General features: G+C 44.1%; 1 protein-coding gene across 1 annotated transcript; it reads left to right on the top strand.

Annotated features, from left to right (window-relative positions):
* Positions 1–533: 533 nt before the first annotated feature.
* LOC118842370 (WAP four-disulfide core domain protein 5-like) lies at positions 534–6,253 on the top strand. Its single transcript, XM_036749910.1, has 3 exons — positions 534–618; positions 5,853–5,993; positions 6,093–6,253. The coding sequence occupies exons 1-3, from the start codon at positions 534–536 to the stop codon at positions 6,251–6,253; spliced, it is 387 nt and encodes a 128-aa protein (XP_036605805.1).
* Positions 6,254–21,075: the final 14,822 nt, after the last annotated feature.

Genomic DNA, 21,075 nt, shown 5'->3' with positions numbered 1-21,075 from the left:
GGACAGAAGAGGTCATCTGGCCCAATCCTTTGTTTTACAGATGAGGAGAAAGAGGAAACAAAGCCCAGAGATAGTAGGTGACATGGTCGGACTGTGTAGCCCAGGGCCCCTGACCCTTGATCCAGAGTTCTTTCCAGGAGGCCAGACTAAGAACCCTCTTCTGCTCACATTCCCCTTTTCTTCCTTATTTCACTGTGCCCCCTCCTAAAGGCTTTCTCTTCCAAGCTGAAAATCTGGGTCTCAGGCAGGTAAGAGGTAGCTCTGGGGAAGCCCTGGAAGGGGTGGAGTTGGGACCGAGCTGCCCCTGGCCACATTCCCAAAGGCTTGTGTAAGTCCCTACTCTCCTGGAGGCCCAATATTGATCTCAGGTTTGGGGGTGAGGTGGGGCAGGGTGTGTCCCAGAAGGAGGAAGGTGGTATGTGCCCTTCTTCCCACTCCCCCTCCCTTGACTCAGCCACAAATCTAGACCTAAAGTTCTTTATTACCAGACACCCCAGGCTTTGCTTGACTCAGGCTGGCTCCCAGAGGGCAGCATGAGGGCCCAAGGCCTTCTTCTCTTGGCAGCCCTGTTGACCCTAGGCAGCCAGCTGCCTGGTACAGTAGGCTGGAAGAAGTATGGTAAGTCTGGGCAGCTGGGGGGTGGGGGAGGTGGTAGAGGAAGGGGCCATGCCCAGCTTTACCCCCATTTGCCTTCCCAGCCCTAGTCTTTGGGCTTCGATGGCTTACATTGGGCTACAAGACAAAGTGGCACTTGTCCCCTTAAGTGGAGGCCATGCCAGGGTATGTGCACATTTGGGTGTCAACTCATTGTGGTCCTATGTATTTTTGTACGTGATTGTATCTTTGTGTGTGTCTGTACATGGGGCCTGTACATATTGATTGATGTATACGTAGATCTGTGTTCCTCTGGGCCCTTCTGTCTGTGCTTGGACTTATATGTTTCCATGTGTTAGGGCACATATGTGAATGTCTGTAGATCTGGAGATGGAAGGGGGAGATAGAGACATGGGGGGACCTCAGGCCAGAGACACTTTTCCAGAATGCTTGGTGGTAGGGGGAGAGGAGAGACTGCCCTTGCTGGTGGAAATGGGCCAAGGAGGGGGAACCTTGGATTCCTTTATCAGATCCTGATCTGTGCCCGGGGGGCTCTCACAGGATTAATCATGTAGCTCTGGCTGGTGTCCGGTAGGGGGGAATATGGGATATTCTGTGGCTCTTGTAGGTTTCAGGGAGATCAGTCTAGGGGGTGTGGGGGCATCAACAATTCATCAGTGATTCTGTTTGGGGGTTGTGAGAAACTGAAGGATGTTGAGGAAGGCTGTGGGAGAATCGGGGACTCCGTTTGCCAACTCAGGAATCTTTTGAAGCTATGGGGTATGTCCCAGAGGTGAGGATAGAGGAATCTGAAGGCTGGGGGCAAATTAGATGGTTCTGTCTAGGGCCTGGGAGGGAAGGGTGGGAAACTCTGTTTGGGGATGATGATCTGGGGACTCTGGCTGGTGGAAGGCAAGAGGTGAGGAAGCTTTCCCTGGGGACATCAGGAAAATCATGGCTGAAAATTGATGGAGGCTGTGAAAGGAGATTTGAGTACTCGATCTGAGGCCTACTCTGGGGATTAGGAAGTGGGGGAAGATTAGGCTGAAGGCTGCAGGGTCCAGTCAGTACCTAGACCAGACAGGGCACTCAGCACAGCTAGCTGCCAAGACTTTTGGGGTCAGGGGAGTTGCTTGGTAGGTGACTCCCTCTCTGTGTAAAGGTTGGTATCCAAAGCTTTCCACACCCTCTTAGGATATTTTGACCTATATCAGAGGCTCCTAGAGCCTGAGCAGCACAAAGCCAAGTTTAGCCCCTTCCCCACTAGGCCAGGGAACCCTGCACAATTGGTGACTGGAGTGGGGGGAAGGGAGGTACTTCACTGAAGGGGACAGAAAAGCTCAGAAACTGAATGGCCGATACCCAGTGACTGATGAATTAGGTCATTCTCTAGGGTTGTGAGGAGCCCAAGGGATGGGACATGGCATCCCTAATGGGGATGACCCGTCTAGCAACCCTCTAAATCATTTGTGGCATCTGGGATATCCCTAGAGAGTAGAGGATGGAGCTTGGGGCTCTCCTAAGGTATATGAGGAGCCTTGAAGTAATAGGAGACTGCAGCCATGGCCAGCTTCTTCCTTGGTCCCCTCAGCAGACTGAGTGACTTTGGATGCCTGGATCCTCATCCTTACCCTGGATGAGTATGGGAGAAGGATGGAAGGGAGAGGATACGGTCTAAGGCTGAGTACCATTGAGTAGTGTCTAAGTGTGGAGTAATCATAATTAGGACAAACCTCAATGGCAGCCAGCTCTTCTTGGAAGGCAGGTCTGGTGCAGCATTAAAAACAGAACCAGGGACAGTGCAGGCTGACTGACTGAGCTTAGGCTACTTAGTGCCCTGGAAACAAATTTTGTCCTGGACATCTGTCTCTTCACTGTCATCTGTCTCACTCCCATACCTGTTAATGCAGTCAAACTACTCCAAAACAATGTTTGCATTCCCTCAGGAATCTCTGAAAGAACTAAAGGAATGTATTTCTAATGATGAAATGCCAAGCACTACCACAGGCCAGTGGGGGAGAATTTTGTCCAAGGTTCTCTGTCCAAGGTCCCTAACATCCTACTGCACAGACCATGGTATATATGTGTCTGTGGTTGTATATTATAATAATCTTCTAGTTGGTCCCCTTGCCTTCTCTGGTCCATCCTTCATGTGTCTGTCAAAACAACCCTAATTAACAAATCTGACTGCTCCAAAACCACCAGCAACTCACTATTGCTTTTAGAATCAAATAAAAACTCCTCAGCCTGGTATTTAGTGCATTCCATGATTTAGCTCCAACCTAATTGTACAGACTCAACTCACTCTATTCTCCTTCATACTCTTTTTTCCAGTCAAATTGAACTATTTGCTTGTCCCTAAACTCAGCCTGTATGTTGCATCTTGGTGCTTCCTCTCTAGCCACTCTCCATGCCTAGAATGCACTCCCTCCTCATTTTTGTCTTTTGAAATCTTCTCCTCCTTCAAAGTCCAGTTCAAATGCCACTTTCTTCATGAGGCTTTCCCCTATGCCTCCCAGATGAAAGGGATTGCTCTCTCAAATTTTCCCAGAGCATTCTGTCTGGATCTCTCCTTTGCTCCTAGTACCCCTAGGTCACAATTAAAGTGAGTTCAAATAAAGCAAAATTAAATTTAGCATGAATTATAAAATGATATCAGGCCACATTCAATGCAAACCAAAACAAATTCAACTAACTTGAGCTGGTTGAGGGTTTCAACACATCAATTTGTGCTTGCCTATCCGCCAGTATGGGTGTGGTGTGCTGCTGCATGCCATCTTACCAACAGTTATGTTAATTTTTTTTCAAAAATAACCCTAAACTCGTGATGAAAAATGCCATCCATCTCCAGAAAAAGAACTGGTGGAATCTGAATGCAGATCATAGCATATTAATTTTTACTTTTTTTTTCATTCTTCTCAGGGGGAGGGTGTCTGTGTATCCTTTGACAACATGACTAATATGGAAATGTTTTGCATGATTGCATATGCATAATCTATATCAAATTGCCTACTGTCTCAGGGAGAAGAGAGGGAAGGAGACAATTTGGGACTCAAAGTTTTTTTTTAAAAGAATGTTAAAAATTGTTTTGCATGGAATTGGGGAAATATTAATATTTTTAAAAATAACTTAATAAAATGGACAAAAGGAAGAAAAACTCAGATGGAAACATTGCCAGTGCAAAAAAGAAGAGGCTCATTATTACATTAGAACAAAAATTTTATGTAATTGAACAGCATGGACATGGTCATAGTAACTCTAAAATAGAATGAGATGTCAGAATTCCTGAATGTACAGTAAGGAATATTATAAAACACATGGGCAAAATAAAAGAAAAAAGGTAAAGTTCCATCAGCTTCTTGTGGTTTGCAAACAACCATGAGGAAGAGAAGTGCTATTTCAATGATAGAAATGGAGGTCTTTTCACTGTATGGATTGGAGGTCACAATAAAAATGCATTCCTTTTAGCAGAGCAACCATCAAACAAAACCTTTAAGTTTATTTAAGTGAAAGAGACTGGTAGTGAATTGGATAATGAAGAAACTTTCACTGAAGGCACTGATTAGTCTGATCACCTTAAAAATAAATTTTAATTGCCTAACATTAAAATTTACTGGGGCAGCTAGGTGGTGCAGTGAATAGAGCACTGGCCCTAGAGTCAGGAGGACCTGAGTTCAAATTTGGCCTCAGACACTTGACACATGTACTAGCTGTGTGACCTTGGGCAAGTCACTTAACCCCAATTGCCCTGCCAAAAAAAAACAAAAAAAATTACTGGGGCAGCTAGGTGGCACAGTGAATAGAACACTGGCCCTGGAGTCAGGAGGACCTGAGTTCAAATACCACCTCAGACACTTGACACTTACTAACTGTGTGAGTTTGGGCAAGTCACTTAACCCCACTTGACTTGCCTTCCCCCCTCCAAAAAAAATTACTAGAGAAGTGCCCAGTGCAGATGAGGATGAACTAGCTAAGTATCTAGATGTTCTGAAGACAATAATCAAAGAAGGTGGATACACTGATCGGGGGATTTTTAATGTGGATGAAACAGGCTCACTCTGGGAAAAGATGCTTTCCAGAATTTACATTTCAAACCAAAAAAAGCTCAACCTGAATTTAGTGTCACCTAACACTTAAATTGGGAAGTAATGGAGAAGGGGATTCAAAGTTTCAAAAAATGCTTGTTTGTTCTCAAAATCCTCCCACTTTGAGAGGCTACAACCTTCTAGTTCTTTGGTGGCTGACTACAAATAATAGCATGGCTGACTACAGCTGTTTTTGAAGACTGGTTTTTAGTTTATTTTAGTCTAGCTCACAAAAAAATCATAAGTACAACAACATCACATTTAAAACATTTAAAATAATGCCTCAGGTTGTCCAACTGTACTGGGTTCATTGTGTGAGAATGGCAGTATGCTCTCCAAGGTGTAAGCAGCTAATTATCAGTTGTTTCTGTCATGTCTGACTCCCTGGGACCCCATTTAGGATTTCCTTGGAAAAGATACTGGAGTGGTTTGCCATTTCCTTTTCCAGTTCATTTTACAGATGAGGAAACTGAGTCAAACAGGATTAAGTGACTTGCCCAGGGTCATACAGCTAGGAAGTGTCTGAGGTCAAATTTGAATGCAGGAAGAGGAGTCTTTCCTTGAGAATAGGGACTATAATTTTTTACCTTTGCATACTCAATCAATCAGAAAACATTTATTGAGCCCTTACTCTGTGCTAAGAACTGTGTTAGATGCCAGAGATACAAAGTCAAAAATGTAACAGTCCCTGCCCACAAGGAGCTTACATTCTATAGGATGTGACATGTACCTATACAAAGACTATATATGCAGAGGGTTTGGCAAAAGCAGGTGCTTGATGTTCATTAAAGAAAATGTGTTTATGTATATATGAGACTGAACACTGAACCCGTATGCGCATGTGCATGTCTATAGAGACAGCATGGTGTAGTAGAAACAGCAAAGAGTTTAAAATCAAAGTTCCTGGGTTCAAATCCTCATTCAGCCACTTGCTGCCTCTGTCACCTTGGGCAAGTCATTTAACCCTCTGGGACTGTACATAGGGATGAACTTTTGTGTGCCTGTTGCATATGGCTCCTCAGTCAGACCAAGGCTGTGTGATGTTGAGCGGCTCTTTCCTTCTCTGGGACTGTTTCCTATATGGTTAGATGTGAAGACCAAACTAAGTGACCTCTAAGGATCACACTCTTCACCACTTCTATCTAGCTATAATTGTCTGTGATTCTCTTGCAGAGAAACTAGGGGGCTGCCCACCAGATGATGAGCCATGCCTTCAAGCCATCCCAGACCAGTGCAAGATAGACTCTCACTGCCCATTCGGGAAAAAGTGCTGCTCTCAGGGCTGCTTCCTCCGGTGTCTGCCTAAAGTCATGGGTATTTCTGCCCTCTGCCTTCTTTTGATCCCCTCCCTCTCCTTGTTCCCCTGTTTGGCCTGGCTCGTTAGCTCAGGTCTCTCTCTCTGTTGTGTTTCAGTAAAGGCGGGCCGGTGCCCCCTAGATCCAATGGAGTGCCACAGCCGCATCTGGCACGTGTGCAGTTTGGACAAGGAATGTTCTGGCAACAGACGATGCTGTCTCACAGCCTGCGGCCGAGACTGCAGGAGCCCGGTCAGAGGTGCCTACCCCACCCCATAGGGGAGAAGGGGTTCTTTGCCTGGTTACTCCTTGTGAGAGCTGTTAACAATGGCTGGCCCAATATGGTAGCAAGGATAAATTTTCTCGCAGTCTGGGTGGGGGGGAGGGAGGGAGCAGTGGTGGGGAGTGGGATTTCTCTTGGGGGCAACGAGACCCATGTCCAGAAGCCTGGGGTAGGGGAACCTGAGCTATTAGCCATCAATGAAGCCATAGCTTGAGTTCCTGGGCCCTCTTATGGTGGAACAGGCATGTTGGGTGGATTGTTTAAGTTCTCTTAGACTCATTTCACCTTCTTTTTCTGAAAAATGAGAGGGTTGGATTAAATAGATTGCTAGAGTCCCTTCTAGTTCTGACATCCTGGAGCTCTGCCAATTGCAGATGGGTCCTGCCTACTGGGGGGTCAGGGCTAGATTTTGCTTCAACTCAAGTTACCTAACTTTTAATGAATAGCCATTATAGGTGGGACCCTATGCTAGGCACTTGATGGGGAAGAATGAAGGCAGGGTGCTATAGTAGGCACTGGATTTAGAGTCAGAGGATCTAGACCCTGCTAATTCTTAGCTGGATATTATTGGTCAAGTCAGTTTTTCTCAGTTTCCCCATCTGTGAAATGAGAAGGTTGAACCAGATGACATAAAGCCCCTTCTTGTCCTAAAATGCTATGTCAAGTGTGTGTGATGCCCATGTAATATGTGCATGTCCATATGGACTGTCTAAATGCAGCTTGTGGAGAGGCTTGGCTAGATAACTCAGGGATCTGGCCTACACCTCTCCAAGGGAGCCTTTGATTCCTGACTGGAGAGGAACAGCAAAGGGCTGGCTGCTCAGCTTTCCTCTGGGGGTGGGGGGCGTGGTGCAGTACTGGACATCTATCCTGTTGGTCTGGCTTCAAAAGGAGCAAAGCCGCTGACTTCATTGGTTGCTAATGCTTAAAGGAGGGTAACACAAATATACATGTGCAGGCTTAATTCTTTTCGACCAAATGCTAGTTAAATAAATAGTGAATAGTGAGTAACCCTATTTATCCAAGTAGATAGCAAACAGAAACAGAACTTCTATAGATCAGAATATACCTTATCAGAATAGACCTTAGATTGGAGAAAACAGATATCTCACTCAACCAAGAGAGAGGCCCTGGTCTCATCCAAGGGGAAATTCTTTGAAGTCTCTAGGGAGGCAGGCTGGAAATCAAAGCTATTTTGAGGGGTCAGCTTCCCCTGTGTTTTACACTTTCAAAGTCATTTTTCTCTCTCCTTCCCATAGTTGGTCCCAAAGAGATTCTGGAACCATATGTCCTCCCTCAAAGCAGGAATGAAGAGTCTCCTCTCCAAAATGATTATCCCAGCCCCTCCCCGTTCATCTCCCCCAGCATTGAGTCACCATTCTCTCTGTCAATTAGGAGGATCTCATACAAAGTGCACCAGGCTTGAAATATGCATTCCAACTCTGAAATTTGTGTGATCCTATGTTCTCAGAAAGTCATATCATACATACTTATTTACTTATATGTCCCATTATTCCCCCACCCCCCACATACATACTAGATTATAAATTCCCTGAGGGCAGGTACTATATTATTTTTCATTTTTATATGCCCGGTGATGAAAACAGAACCCTGTATGATAATAATTACTTTGGACTACTATGGATTTTTGCCACTGTGGATATTTGTTGAGTAGTCTGAAAGAGGCATATATGTGAGGTATATAACTGTGGCACAAGTCAGAATGTAATAAGTGCATAAAAAAAGACCCAAAGTCCAGATGAGATTCAGAGGAGAGAATGATCCAATAGGAGGATCAGGAAAGGCTTCATGCAGGAAGTGGTATTACTAGGGCTCATCTTGGAGAAAATCCAGAGTCACATAGAGTTATAGAATGACAGAAGGAAGTTCAGAACACAGAATGCTAGAGATGAAAGAGTCCTTAGAACAAAGAATGTTGAAAAGTTAGGAAAGACCTTAGAACAGGGGTGTGGATACCTGAGGCCTCAAGGCCCCATGTGGCTCTCTAGGTCCTCAAGTGTAGCCCTGTGACTGAATCCAAACTTCACAGAACAAATCCCCTTAATAAAAGGATTTGTTCTGTAAAACTTGGACTAGATGTGAAGACCTTGAGGCCTGCAGGTTCCCCACCCTTGCCTTAGAACATAGACTGTTAGAACTAGAAAGAACCTTATAGCATCTATTGTTATACCTGGAAGGCAACTTAGAACATAGAACATAGCATGTCAAAGTTGGAAGGAACCTTAGAACATAGAATATCACCCCTACTTAATTTCAGTCTTAGAACATAGAATGTCAGAATTAGAAGGGCCCTTAGAAATCCTCTAGATAAACCCCTTTCTTTTTATAAAGAAGAAAGTGGAGGCCTTGAGTCTTGGGCTCTTTCCCCAGATTTCCCAGTCACCTTGAACTAGCTATGTAATCCTGGGCATTTTATCAAACCTTTCTGGCATTTAGGGTCCTCCTCTGAGAGATGGCTAGAGCTGGTCTGATTATGGCCAGTTCTGTTGAGGCTACCCGTATTCTATTCAGTGACTAACTCCTTCTTTATTTCCTCAGGCTAACTCCTACTCCTTCTCAGGACTTCAGGACTGGGCTCGAGGCAGGACCGAAAGCAGGGTATGCTCAGCCCCTCCCTCAGCACTGCTAGGATCAGACAGCAGCTGCCCTGGGCATTCTTCCCCAGGGCCTCCCTGTATGCCACCTCTCCTGGGAGTGGAGGGACCCATCACTTGGGATCACTTACCATCTTCTGAGATGGAGCTGCCATTTTTTATACCCTTAAGTGGCTCCCTGATGAGTAGTGGGAGAACTAAAAGGATCCAGAACAGGGAATGGAAGGTTGTCTTCCCAACCCTCCCTGTAAACTCTGGGGCAAGTCCCCTAACCTCACTGAGGCCTAGTTTTCTCCGCTGGAAGATGGGAAAATTCTTTCCTCTGTCCACTGCTACAGTCTTGGGGCAGCGGGTATGTGTGTGGAGGTTTGAGGGCTTTTTAACCTGCCAATACTGTGAACTCAATAAATTCTGGCACTGTTTGTATCTCTGACCACAGATAACAAGATTCGATTAAGAACCTGTAAGTGGAATGATGGTGAAGAGGTGGGAGGCTGTGGGGGGCGGGGATGAACCCTGAAATTAGGAGTCAAGAGACCTTGCTTCCAGGCCCACCTCAGCCACTGATTACCTGCATGACTTTGGGCAAAAAATAACAATAATAGACAGCACTTAGGCTATGCTATCAAAGCGCTTTAAGGTTTGCAAAGCGCTCTAGATAGGTCATCTGATTTGACCCTCAAAACAACCCTGTGAGACAGGTGCTATTATCAGGAAAACAGGGCTCAGAGAAAATTAGACTTGCACAGGGAGAGGTTTTCAGCTCTGACTTTCCCACCTCCTCTTCTAGTGTTCTATCGATTCTGCCACCTCACTTTCTTTCCTTCTTTGGGCCTTGGTTTCTTGATCTGTAAAAACGAGGGCCTAGGTCCCTAAGACTGAGATTCGCAAAGAAGGTGACAGGAGAGAGGAGGGGGCTGGCACTGGGGCTGGGACTGAAATCTAGGGCTTTGACCCACCTCTCTTCCTGCTATCCCTTGACAAGGAGAGCCAGATGACACTTCATCATGGCACATTCCCCCCACACCTCTCCCACTGCCCTTGGAGGTGAGAAGGTATGTATGTAGTTTTGCCAGCTCTCTTTTTAGTCAGGATTTAGCCAGGGAGTCATCTAATAAAACACAGCATAGTATGCAATAGCAGATTAGAATCATCTGCTCCAACCCTCCCATTGTACAGATACTAAAACTGAGGCCCAGGAGAGGGGATATGTTGGGACTAGAACTTGGGGCTTCTGCTTACCTGGCCAGAGTGCTCTCTTCCTGGCATCTTGCTGCCTTTTTTCCCTCTCCTGGTCTTCTCTAGGGCCCAGCAGATAGATAAACAGATGCTCAAACCCTGCACACCAGGAAAGAGGATGCCCAGTGAATGCTGCCTATCTTCCCTCAGCCTCCTAGGCCTGGGATGTCCACAGCAGGCATAAGGGCGAGTGGGAGGATGAGAGACTGAAGCTGGGAGTGGACAGAGAGGCAGGGTGTGCTGGAGCCAGCTTCTAAAAGCTGTTAAATTTGGGCTGTGGATATTTATACCTCGGATATCAGCAAAACATAAATCAAGGTTTGATTGTTTTAGTGATTGTTTAAACTTGAGAAAGTAATGGAGAAAATACCAATGTTGTGGATTAAACCAGAGAGCCAGTTGTTAAACGTTTTCCAGTACATCCCATCAAAGTGGCCCTCCTTGGGTTTGGGGGGATCCCTGATGCTTACTATTTTGGTAACCTTGAGCAACCCACTTAACTTCTCTGGGCCTCAGTTACTTCATGTGTAAAATGAGGTGGCTGGACTAGAGGACCTCTGAAGTCCTTTCCAGCTTTAAATTCTATTAATCTACTCAAGGTCCAAGAATCTCTCCCACTAACCAGGCCTCCACAAATCAAGGCTCCCTCCACATTAGGCCAAGACACGCTCCAACTAATTCAGTTAAAAACTGGTTAAATGCCTAAGATATACAGAGGACTAACCATGCCCCTAGGACACACACACACACACACACACACACACACACATATATATGTAAAATACATATAATAGCGTATATGATATTAAATTATAATATATACCTATATGCATACACACATCCATCCATATTTGTGTCCATATGTGTGTGCGTGTGTATATATACATACATGTATATAATACACATATACACACATATCTATCTCTCTATTTATCTATACATATAAATATACAGGTATAGATGGATAGATAGAAAGAGAGAGAGAAAGATAGATGGACAGATAGGAAAAGAAAAAGAAAGATAGAGATGATAGACAGATATAGATGATAGACAGAGAGACAGAGACAGACAGATAGATAGATAGATAGATAGATAGATAGACAGATATACAGATAGATAGGCTGAAGCATTGAACAGTTAAATCCTGCTCAGGGATGCGGACATAGTTTGTTCTTGAAGGCTAGAATTGTTCTCTTATTGTTACAAGAGACCTCTCACAGAAGGGGAGGGGTTAATCTACAAATATTTGTAATATAAAAGCAAACCATCAATAAACAAAAAAAGAAAAAATAAATTGCGTCTGTGTAAAAGATAAGTTAGAATCCCGCTTCAAACATTTTCTAGCTATGTGACCCTGAGTGAGTCCCTTGAGTCCTCTGGGCCTCAGTTGCCTTATCCGTTAAATGAATGGGTTGGACTCCATGGTCTCTCAGGTCCCTTTCAACATTGAGTCTAGGATCTCGTGACTCCAAGCGTGATGCTGGAAGCAGAAGGTTCTCCCGGCAGAACTGGAAGAGTCAGAGGGGACATACCAGTTATGCTTGTCCTGGGGACTGGGCTTCTTATAAGGACATGGCACATCCCGGGGCTAGGATGGACCAGGCCAGAAGAGCCAAGAGTCTTGATAGCCTTGTCTACACTGCTAAGGCCAGTGAATCATTGGGTCCTGCATCCTTCTCCACCATCCCGCCTCCCACCCCTAGTCTCTCACCTCAATTGACTCATCTCTCTTCTGGGCTCCCTGTGTCAGCCACTGTCTGCAAATGCCAGTCATGACTCAGCAGCCAAGACATGTCCTCCTCTTTTCTGATGGCCAGCTGCTCCATTTGGTTCCCTCTTCCCACTGCTACCTCTCAGGGTGGTGTCTAGTTCTCAGCTCTGTCCCTCCTTCCCTGAAGGCCTTGGGGCTAGTATCTTGTAGACTCCCAGAGCTCTCTGAGGAGTGACCGTGGTTCTATGCAAACTAGGAGACCAGGCCCTGACACCAATCTCCTGTGACCTGTGAGGATTCAGCCGATAACTCACTTGGTGACTCTGAGCAAATCACCTCTCCTTCCCTGACCTCCCCATCAATCAAGTGAGGTTTAAAAGATTTCTAAGTTCCCTTCCTGCACTGAAAATCTAGCCCAATGCTACTGCATGTTTTGGGAGTGGGGAGAGAGTCTAGACCTGTGATTCCATTGGTGTGGGGAACCCTCATTGTAGAAAACTCTCTCTCCATTGCAAAATAGCAACTCAATTATTCTGCATTGATTTCTTTCCACCCCTCTCCCCCTAACCCCACCCTAGCAGCTCCCAACTCCGGAACCTGTGATCTCACTGATAGAGGGAACTCCCAGATAAGGAAATTCACTCTAGTAGTGCAGGTCAGCACCTTTTCGAGAGCTGTCTAGAAGATTTTCAAGTTAAGTAGTTCATCCAGGGTAACAGAGCTAGTAGGGGCAGCTAGGTGGCACCTAGAGTACTAGGCCTTAATTCAGGAAGAATCTAGGGCACTGAGACTTGTCCAAGGTCACATACCTGTATCAAAGGCTGATTTTTAAATCAGGTCTACTGCATTTCAAAGGCAGATGTTTATCCAATATGTCTTGCTACTTTGCATATAGTAAGCATTTAATGAATGACTGGATTTTAAATTGGATTGAGTCCTAAGTTCTCTCCCAGCTCTAACATTCTATGACTTATGTTCTCAGGTCCTTTCCAGATTGTTCTAACAATCTTAGAGTTTTTTCTTTCTAATTTTAAATTCTTTTTTTAAATTTAAATAGCATTTTATTTTCCCCCATTACATATTAAGAAAAATTTTTAGCATTCATTTTTACAAGATTTTGAGTTCCAAATTTTTCTCCCTCCCTCCTCTCCCCTCTTCTGAAGATGGTAAGCAGTTTGATATAGTTTATACATGTGCTATCATGTAAAACATATTTCCATATTCATCACAGTTGTGGGAGAAGAAATAGATCAAAAGGAAATAAAACCATGAGAAAGAATAAAGTAAGTGAAAAAAACATGCTTCTATCTGCTGAGTCCATTAGTTCTTTTTCTGGATGTAGATAGCATTTTTTCTTCATGAGTCCTTTGTACTTCTCTTGGATCATCATATTGCTGAGAAGAGCTGAGTCAATCATAGCTGATCATTACACAATGTTGCTAATATTATGTACAACGTTTTCCTGGTTCTGCTCATTTTGCTTTGCATCAGTTCATATGAGTCTTTCCAAGTTTTTTCTGAGATCTGCCTGTTCATCATTTCTTATTGTACAATAGTATTACATTACATTCATATACCACAGCTTATTTAGCCATTCCCCAATTGATGGATATCCCCTCAATTTCTAATATTTTTCCACCATGAATAGGGCTGCTATAAATATTTTTGCACATGCAGGTCCTTTCCCCTTTTTTATGACCTTTTGGGGTACAGACCTAGTACCTAGACCTAGCCCACCCTCCCATCTTTCCCTCCACTGTAACAGGTCTTTCTCACCTCTTCATGTGAGATAATTTACCCCCATTCTCCTTCCTTCTGTATACTTTGTACTCCGCTTTCTCATCCTTTAATTTTTTTATGTCATTCTCTCAAATTCATTGTATATCCATACCATTTGTCTATGTATATTCCTTTCACATGTACTGTTAGTGACATGATTTTTAAGAGTTACCAATATTGTTTTCCTGTGTAGTGATGTAAACAGTTTGGCTCTACTGAATCTCTTATGTTTTCTTTTCCCTTTTTACCTGTTCATGCTTCTCTTGGGTTTTGATACTGGAGGTCAAATTTTTGGTTTAATTCTGGCCTTCTCCTTTTCAAGGCTTGAAATCCTTCTATTTCATTGAATGACCATTTTTTTATCTTGATGTCTTATGCCTAATTTTGCCAGGTGAGTGATTCTTGGTTGCAGCCCTAGATCCTTTGCCCTCCAGAATATCATGTTCCATGGTCTCCAATCCTTTAATGCTGTAGCTGCCGAGTCCTGTGTGATCCTGATTGTGACTCCCTGATATTTGAATTGCTACTTTCTGGCCACTTGTAGTATTTTTTCCTTGACCTGATAGTTCTGAAATTTGACCGTAATATTCCTTGGAGTTTTTATTTTGGTATCTCTTTCCTGAGGTGATTGGTGTATTCTTTCAATGCCTATTTTGCCTTCTGGTTCCAGGACATCAGGGCAGTTTTCTTTGGTTATTTCTTGAAAGATGCTGTCCAAGTTCTCCTTTTGATTATGGCTTTCAGGTAGTCCAATGATTCTGATATTGCCTCTCCTGGATCTATTTTCCAGATCAGCTGTTTTTCCCATGATGTATTTTGACATTTTCTTCTATTTTTTCATTCTTTTGAATTTGTTTGATTGATTCGTGATGTCTCATAGAGTCATCAGCTTCCACTTGCTCAATTCTAGCCTTTAGGGTGTTGTTTTCCTTGATTAGCTTTTGTACTTTCTGTTCCATTTGGCCAGTTGTACTCTTTAAGGAGCTATTTTCTTCAGTAGATTTTTGTATCTCCTTTTCCATTTGGCCAATTCTACTTTTTAAGCAGTTTTCCAGGCTGTTGACTTTTTTTCCCCATAATTCTCTTGTATCACTCTCATTGCTTTTCCCAATTTTTCTTCTAGCTCTGTTATATGATTTTTAAGCTCCTTTTTGAGCTCTTCCATGAGATCTTTCTGGGCTTGAGACCACTTCCCGTTTTTCTTTGCGGTTTTGCCTGTAGGTGTTTTGACATCGTTGTCTTTTTCTGAGTTTGTATCTTGGTCTTCCCGGTCACCGTAATGACTTTCTATGATCAGGTTCTTTTTTATATTGCTGTTTTCTACTCATCTTTTTTATTTTTTGGCCTTTTTTCTTTCTTTTATATTTGAGCTCTGCTCCCAGGGTAGAAAGTGCACTGTCTCCGAATGCTTGTGCTGGTAGCTGCAGACCCTGACTGTTTACTTGGCGCTGCACTGATGTTGCCCTGATGAGGCCCACAGGGACCCTCACATCTGGTGCTATGCTTTGGGTAGGATGGGGGTTGGTTAGTGTTGCTGGAGGCTGTAGGGGTCTGGCAGCTTACCTGGTGCTGAGCTGGGGTCCTAGTGGTGGTGTCTGGTGTGTGCTGGGGTGCATTGGGGTGTTTCTGTGTTTCCCAGTGGTTACACTGAAGCACTTGCAGTCAGGCCTCTGGAAGTTGCCTGTTTGCCCTGAGTTATGCTGAAGCATGGTGGGATGGTGTTGGCTGGCAGCTGCCTGTTTGCTTACAAACCCGTACAGTTGGCATCTACCCATTTGGCTTGGGCTGTGCTGGAGCACGTGGAGGTCTGGCCTCTGGAGGCTGCCTGTTTACCTGGGGCTATGCTGAAGCATGGCAGGGCAGGACAGTGTGGGCTGGCAGCCACTGTTTGCTTAGGCACCCATATAGTTGGCATCTACCTGTTTGGCCCAGGCTGTGCTAAAGCATGTGGAGGTCTGGCCAGTGGAAGTTGACTGTTTGCCAGGAGCCATGCTGAAGTTCCCAGTAGCTTTTGGAGCTGGAGTCTTCTGGTTCCCTAGGCTCTGCTAAGGCATGTGGGAGTTCCCACATGGAGGGTGAAGCATTTGCCTGTTCTACCACACCGGGCTCAGGATCTCCCACTGATTTGTTGAGTTAGGGCTTGCTGCTGTCTCAGTGGGAAGCTTCCTGGGCTGCATTCCCTTTTCACCCAAGTGAGATGGACCTTTCTTGTGGATCCTCTAAGTTTCTTGGGCTAAAAGATTGTTTGACCCCATCTTTTTGCTGGTTCTGCTGTTCCAGGATTTGTTTTGGGGCTCTATTTTATGGTTGTTTGGAGGTGAGTATGGGAGAGTTGCAGCAGTTTACTATTTACTCTGCCATCTTGGCTCCCAGAAGTTCTCCCAGCTCTAACAATCTCGGAAAGGATAGGGACTACACCTGTGATTTCATTAGTGCAGGAAACTCTCTGGTGAATTTCTATTTGATTCTTTACTGATATTAGATGCAATCTTCTTTGCAACTTAATATTGCAACTTCTGTATCATTTAGAGAGTTGCCTAAAGCATAAGAAACAGCACTTGAACCTGGTTCTTCCTGGCTTCAAGACTGGAGCTCTCTCTCTCTCTCTCTCTCTTTCTCCCTCTGGTAGATGCCCTGCTGCTTCTTAGCAGTCTTGAAAAGAGGACTTAAGTCAGGAGGTAAGGATTTTACCCCTGACTTTGTTACCAATCTGTGAAGGCAGTGTTGGAGAGCCTTTCTTTTGTCATTTTCCAGACTGTTCATAAGCTACCCTTCACAGACAGTATCCTAGGTGTCTGTACCATGGTCATTCACCAGTAGACTGTGGGTCCTAAAGCTGAGGGTGGGTACTCAGGAATATTCTTCCACTGTGTATGGAGGGGTGATGGACAGGGCAGGCCTGGTCTCTCTTCTAATGCTCCAGGTTCTGTCAAAGAGGTAGTGTCCTTGCACAGGCCAACCCTCCCCAGCCTCCACCATTTGGGCCCTTGATCCTATCTCCTCTCATATCCTTTGAGCTCGCTCCTTCATTCAGTCAGCCTCTCTCTCCCTCCCTCTCTCTCTCTCTCTCTCTCTCTCTCTCTCTCTTTCCGCATCTCTATCTCCTGGCTTCTCCTTTGATGCCTACAAACACGGCCAGGTCTCTCCTATCCTCACAAAACCTTCACTTGACTTTGCCTTCCTCTCCAGCTGTCTTCCTATATCACTCCTACCCAATTCCAAGAAAAAAGATATCTATGCTCACAGCCTCCACTTCCTCACCTCCCACTCACTTCTCAACCACTTTCAATCTAGTTCCCAGCCCCATCACTAGGCTGAAACTGCCCTCTCCAAGGTTGACAGGGTCTTTTTAAGTGCTAAATCTCATGGGCTTTTCTCAGTTCTCATCCTTATTGACCTCCAGGCAGCTTTGGATGCTGTTAACTGCCTCCTTCCTAGATATTCTCTTCCCCTAGTTTCCAAGATGCTGTTGGTTCTCCCTTTGGACTGCCTTCCCTTCAGTCTCCCTTGTTCGAATCACTAGCAGTGGGTGTCTCCAGAGTCCTATCCTGGGCCCTCTTCTCTCTACATCCTCTTTCAGTGAGATCATCCACTCTCTGAGGTTCAGTTATCATTGCTATACAGATTAATAATAATAATAATAATAATGATAATAGTTTATGTGGCACTCTGAGGTTTGTAAAGCACTTTACATGTTATCTCATGTAATCCTCATAGTCTCAAGAGGTAGCTGTCATTACTATCCCCATTTTTACAGATGAAGAAACTGAGGTAAATGACTTGCCCACAGTCACACAGCTAGCATCTGAGGCAGGACTTGAACCCAGGTTTCCCTAACTCCAACTCTAGGCTCTTATTCACTATGCCATCCAGTTGCCTGAGTCTCTATATTCAGCCCTAATTTCATTGCTTAACTCCTGGTCTGTTTTGTCAGCTGCCTGCCCAACTGCTGTACCCAAACATTCATGGCAGCTCAAACTCAACAGGTCCAAACTAGAATTCATTATCCTTACCCTAAACTCACACATTCTTCAGACTTCCCTATTTCTTCTGAGGGTACCACCACCCCTCCAGTTATCCAGTTTCAAAAACACCTCTGACAGGTTCTATGATCTAAGGTCTCTCCCAGATCTAACATGTTCTAAGGTCCCTTCCAGCTCTGACATGATATGCTCTGGCCTTCCCCTTCCCCAGTCAATTGCCTAGTCTCATTAAATCTACCTTCATATTTCTCCCATAACTCCTTCTCTCTACCTACACAGCCTTCATCCCAGTCCAAGTTCAACCAGTCAGCAAATATTTATTAACACAAATTTATTATATGCTTACCACCATGTACCAGGCATCAAAATAGGTGTTGGGACACCAACAATGCAATACACAAACACAATACATAAAACAATGTCTACTCACAAGGAGCTGACATTTTAACCCAAGAGACAAGGACATACAAAAAATATGTGCAAGATATATGCAAGGAGGATAAATACAAAATAGTTAACCACAGGATGGTTTGAGAGGAATGGCATTAGCAGTTGAGGGGTGTAGGAAAGTCTCATGGAGAAGGTGGTCTTAAAGGAAGAGAGGTCTCCGTGAGATGGGGGCCAGGAGGCGGCAAATTCCAGACATGTGCAAAGGTATGGAAGTGGGAGATGTTGTGTCCAATGGGAGATACTGAGAAAGACAATCTGGATGAACTGAAAAATGCAAGACGGGAAATAACGTACAATGAGGCTGGGAAGATGGGTTAGGACAGTTGTGAAGGGCTTTAAAAGCTCAATTGAAGAGTTTATATTTGATTCCAGATGCAATAGGAGCCACTGAAGTTTATAGATGAAGGGAGTGACAAGGTGCAATCTGCCCTTATGGAAAATCACTTTGCCAGCAGTGTAGAAGAAAGACTGGAGTGGAGAAAAACCTGAGGCAATCAGGAAGCCATACTAGGCAAAAAGTGATGAGAGTCTCATCTAAGGTGGTAGCTGTGTCACTCAAGAAGGGGTCAGACTCAAGAGAATGTGGAAGAAGAAACTAATTGACAACTAATTGGATATGGGAGATGAGGGAAAATGAGAGGTCAAGGAGAATAACAAGGCAATGAACCCTTGAGACTGGGGAAATGGGTGCTGCCCGTAATAGAAACAAGGACATTTCAAAGAGGGGAGAATTTGGGGAGGAAAGATAATAAGTTCAGTTTTGGACACGTTGAGTTTGAGTTTGTCTCTAGGTTATCTAGCTTGAAATAGCCAATGGGCAATTGGTGACACGAGATTAAATATAGGAAAAGGCAGGCTGGATATATAGGTTTATGAGTCATCTGCACAGAGGTGCTAATTAATCCTATGGGAACTGATGAGGGCACTGAGAGAGAATGCAAAAACAGAATAGGGGACCTAGGCAGAGGCTTGGGAAATACTCACATTTAGGAAGGAAAGAAAGAAGGGAAGAAGAAAACAGGCATTTTTTGAGTACCTACTGCATGCCAGGAACTGTGTTAGGGCATTTTATAAATATTATCTCATTTGATCCTCATTATTCCCATTTTACAATTGAGGAAATGGAAACAAACAGAGCTTAAATGATTTACCCAAGGTCACCCAGCTAGTAAGTATTGGAGGCCAGAGTTGAAGTTGGGTCTTCCTGACTCTAGGCCCAATGCTCTGTCCACTGTGCCACTCGGCTGATTAGGAGAGCTTAATCTGCATGATGAACTGGCAAGGGAAAATGAGGTGCAGGTAGACAGGCAGGAGGAGAACCAGCAGAGACTAGTGTCATGACAGCCCAGAGAATGGAACCTATGAGAACAGGGTGGTCAATAACATTCAATGAAACAGATATGTCAAGAAGAGTGAGTATTGTAAAGAGACCATCAGATCTGGCAATTAAAAGAACATTGGAAACTTTAGAGAGAGCTGTATCAGTTGAGTGATGAGGTATGAAGTCAGACTATCAAGGCTTGAGGAAAGGAGAAATAGAGGTAGAGAAGGCAGACAGCTTTTTTTTTTCTAGTTTGGCTCAGAAAGGGAGGAGAGATCTAATATGATGGGTTGTGGTAAGGTCTAGTTAAGGTTTTCTTTTTAAAAGACTGGGAATATTTGGATATATTTGAAAGCCTTAGGGAAAGAAACAGCAAATTGGGAAAGACAGAAGATTAGTAAGAAGGGACAGCTAAAGTTAGTCTGCTGAAAAAGATAGGAGAGGGTGAAATCAAGGGTACACATGGGGGGGGTGTCATCTCATTGTCAGAGAAAGGAAGAGAGTTGGGAATAGGGTTAAGGGGTTTTGAGATGAAGAGAAGAAGCAGTTCACATTGAACAGCTTCATTTTTCTCTGTAAAGTAGGAGGTGAAGAGAGGGATGAAGGTGGAGAGTTTGAAGAGAGAAGAGGTTTGGACAAGCTTTTGTCAAGAACGACACAGATAAACAATGAGGAAGGAATACCAGGATGGCTTTGCTGCAATGAGGGCTCCATTGAAGTTGGATTGTATGCATTTATAATGTACCCAGTAGGCACAGTGTTGCAACTTCCTTCCGCCCTACTTAGAAGCACACGAATTGGAGAGAAGTTGGGAGTAATCCAGGGTGGAGGTTGCAATACCTTCCTAATTGGTCTTCTTAGCTGCCAAACTGACATTCCCAAGATACAGGTCAAACAATGTCACACCCCTGCTTGAAAATCTTTGTGGTTCTGTTGCCTTTAAGATAAAATAGGAATTACTCAGCATTGGATCCAAAGCCTTCCACAATGTGGCCCTAGCCTACCTTTCCAAACTCATTTCCCATTGCTCCCCTTCACGAACTGTACATTCCAGCCAAATAAGCTGATTTGCTGTTCCCTGAACTCCACATTCTATTTTCTCCCTCCACAACTTTGCACGGGCTCGCCTCCAATTTTTAGAATCCTTTGCTTTCTCCCAATCACCCCAGGGGTTACTTCCTTCCCCTTTAAAATACCTTGTATTTACTTCAATGCGTATGCTGCACTCCCTGGAAGAATATAAGCTCCTAGAAGGAAGAGACTATTTTCTTATCTCCGGTGCACAACCCAGTGTCTTGTATAGAAAAGGTGCATACTAAGTGTTAATTGAATTGAATAAATTTCTCTCTTTTTTTATAACCTAGACAATGTTCTTTGAGCTCTAACTGTGGACTGCCACAGTCCAAATCATTCTTTCTCAGGTTTCCCTTCAAATAGATTCATGGCTTAGAACTAAAAGGTGACATTATAAACAAATCATAAAAAGGAGGAAGAAACTACCTTCTGGATCTAAGAAAGGGGGAAGAATTCATGACTAAACAAGGGAGAGGATCAAAGAAGGCAAAACATACAAATTCTATTATATAAAACTTGAGTTTCTGCACACCAAAAAAACCAATGAAGTTATAATTAGAACAGCAAACTGGGTGGGTGGGAGAGTGTGTGTAAATCTTTGTAGCAAGTTTCTCTGCTAAAGGTTTCATATCCAAGATTATATATG

This window comes from Trichosurus vulpecula, chromosome 3 (genome assembly GCF_011100635.1).
Source record: "Trichosurus vulpecula isolate mTriVul1 chromosome 3, mTriVul1.pri, whole genome shotgun sequence".
NCBI lineage: Eukaryota > Metazoa > Chordata > Mammalia > Diprotodontia > Phalangeridae > Trichosurus > Trichosurus vulpecula.
The sequence above is the reverse complement of the archived record's forward strand: the minus strand, read 5'-3'. Positions and strand labels throughout refer to the sequence as shown.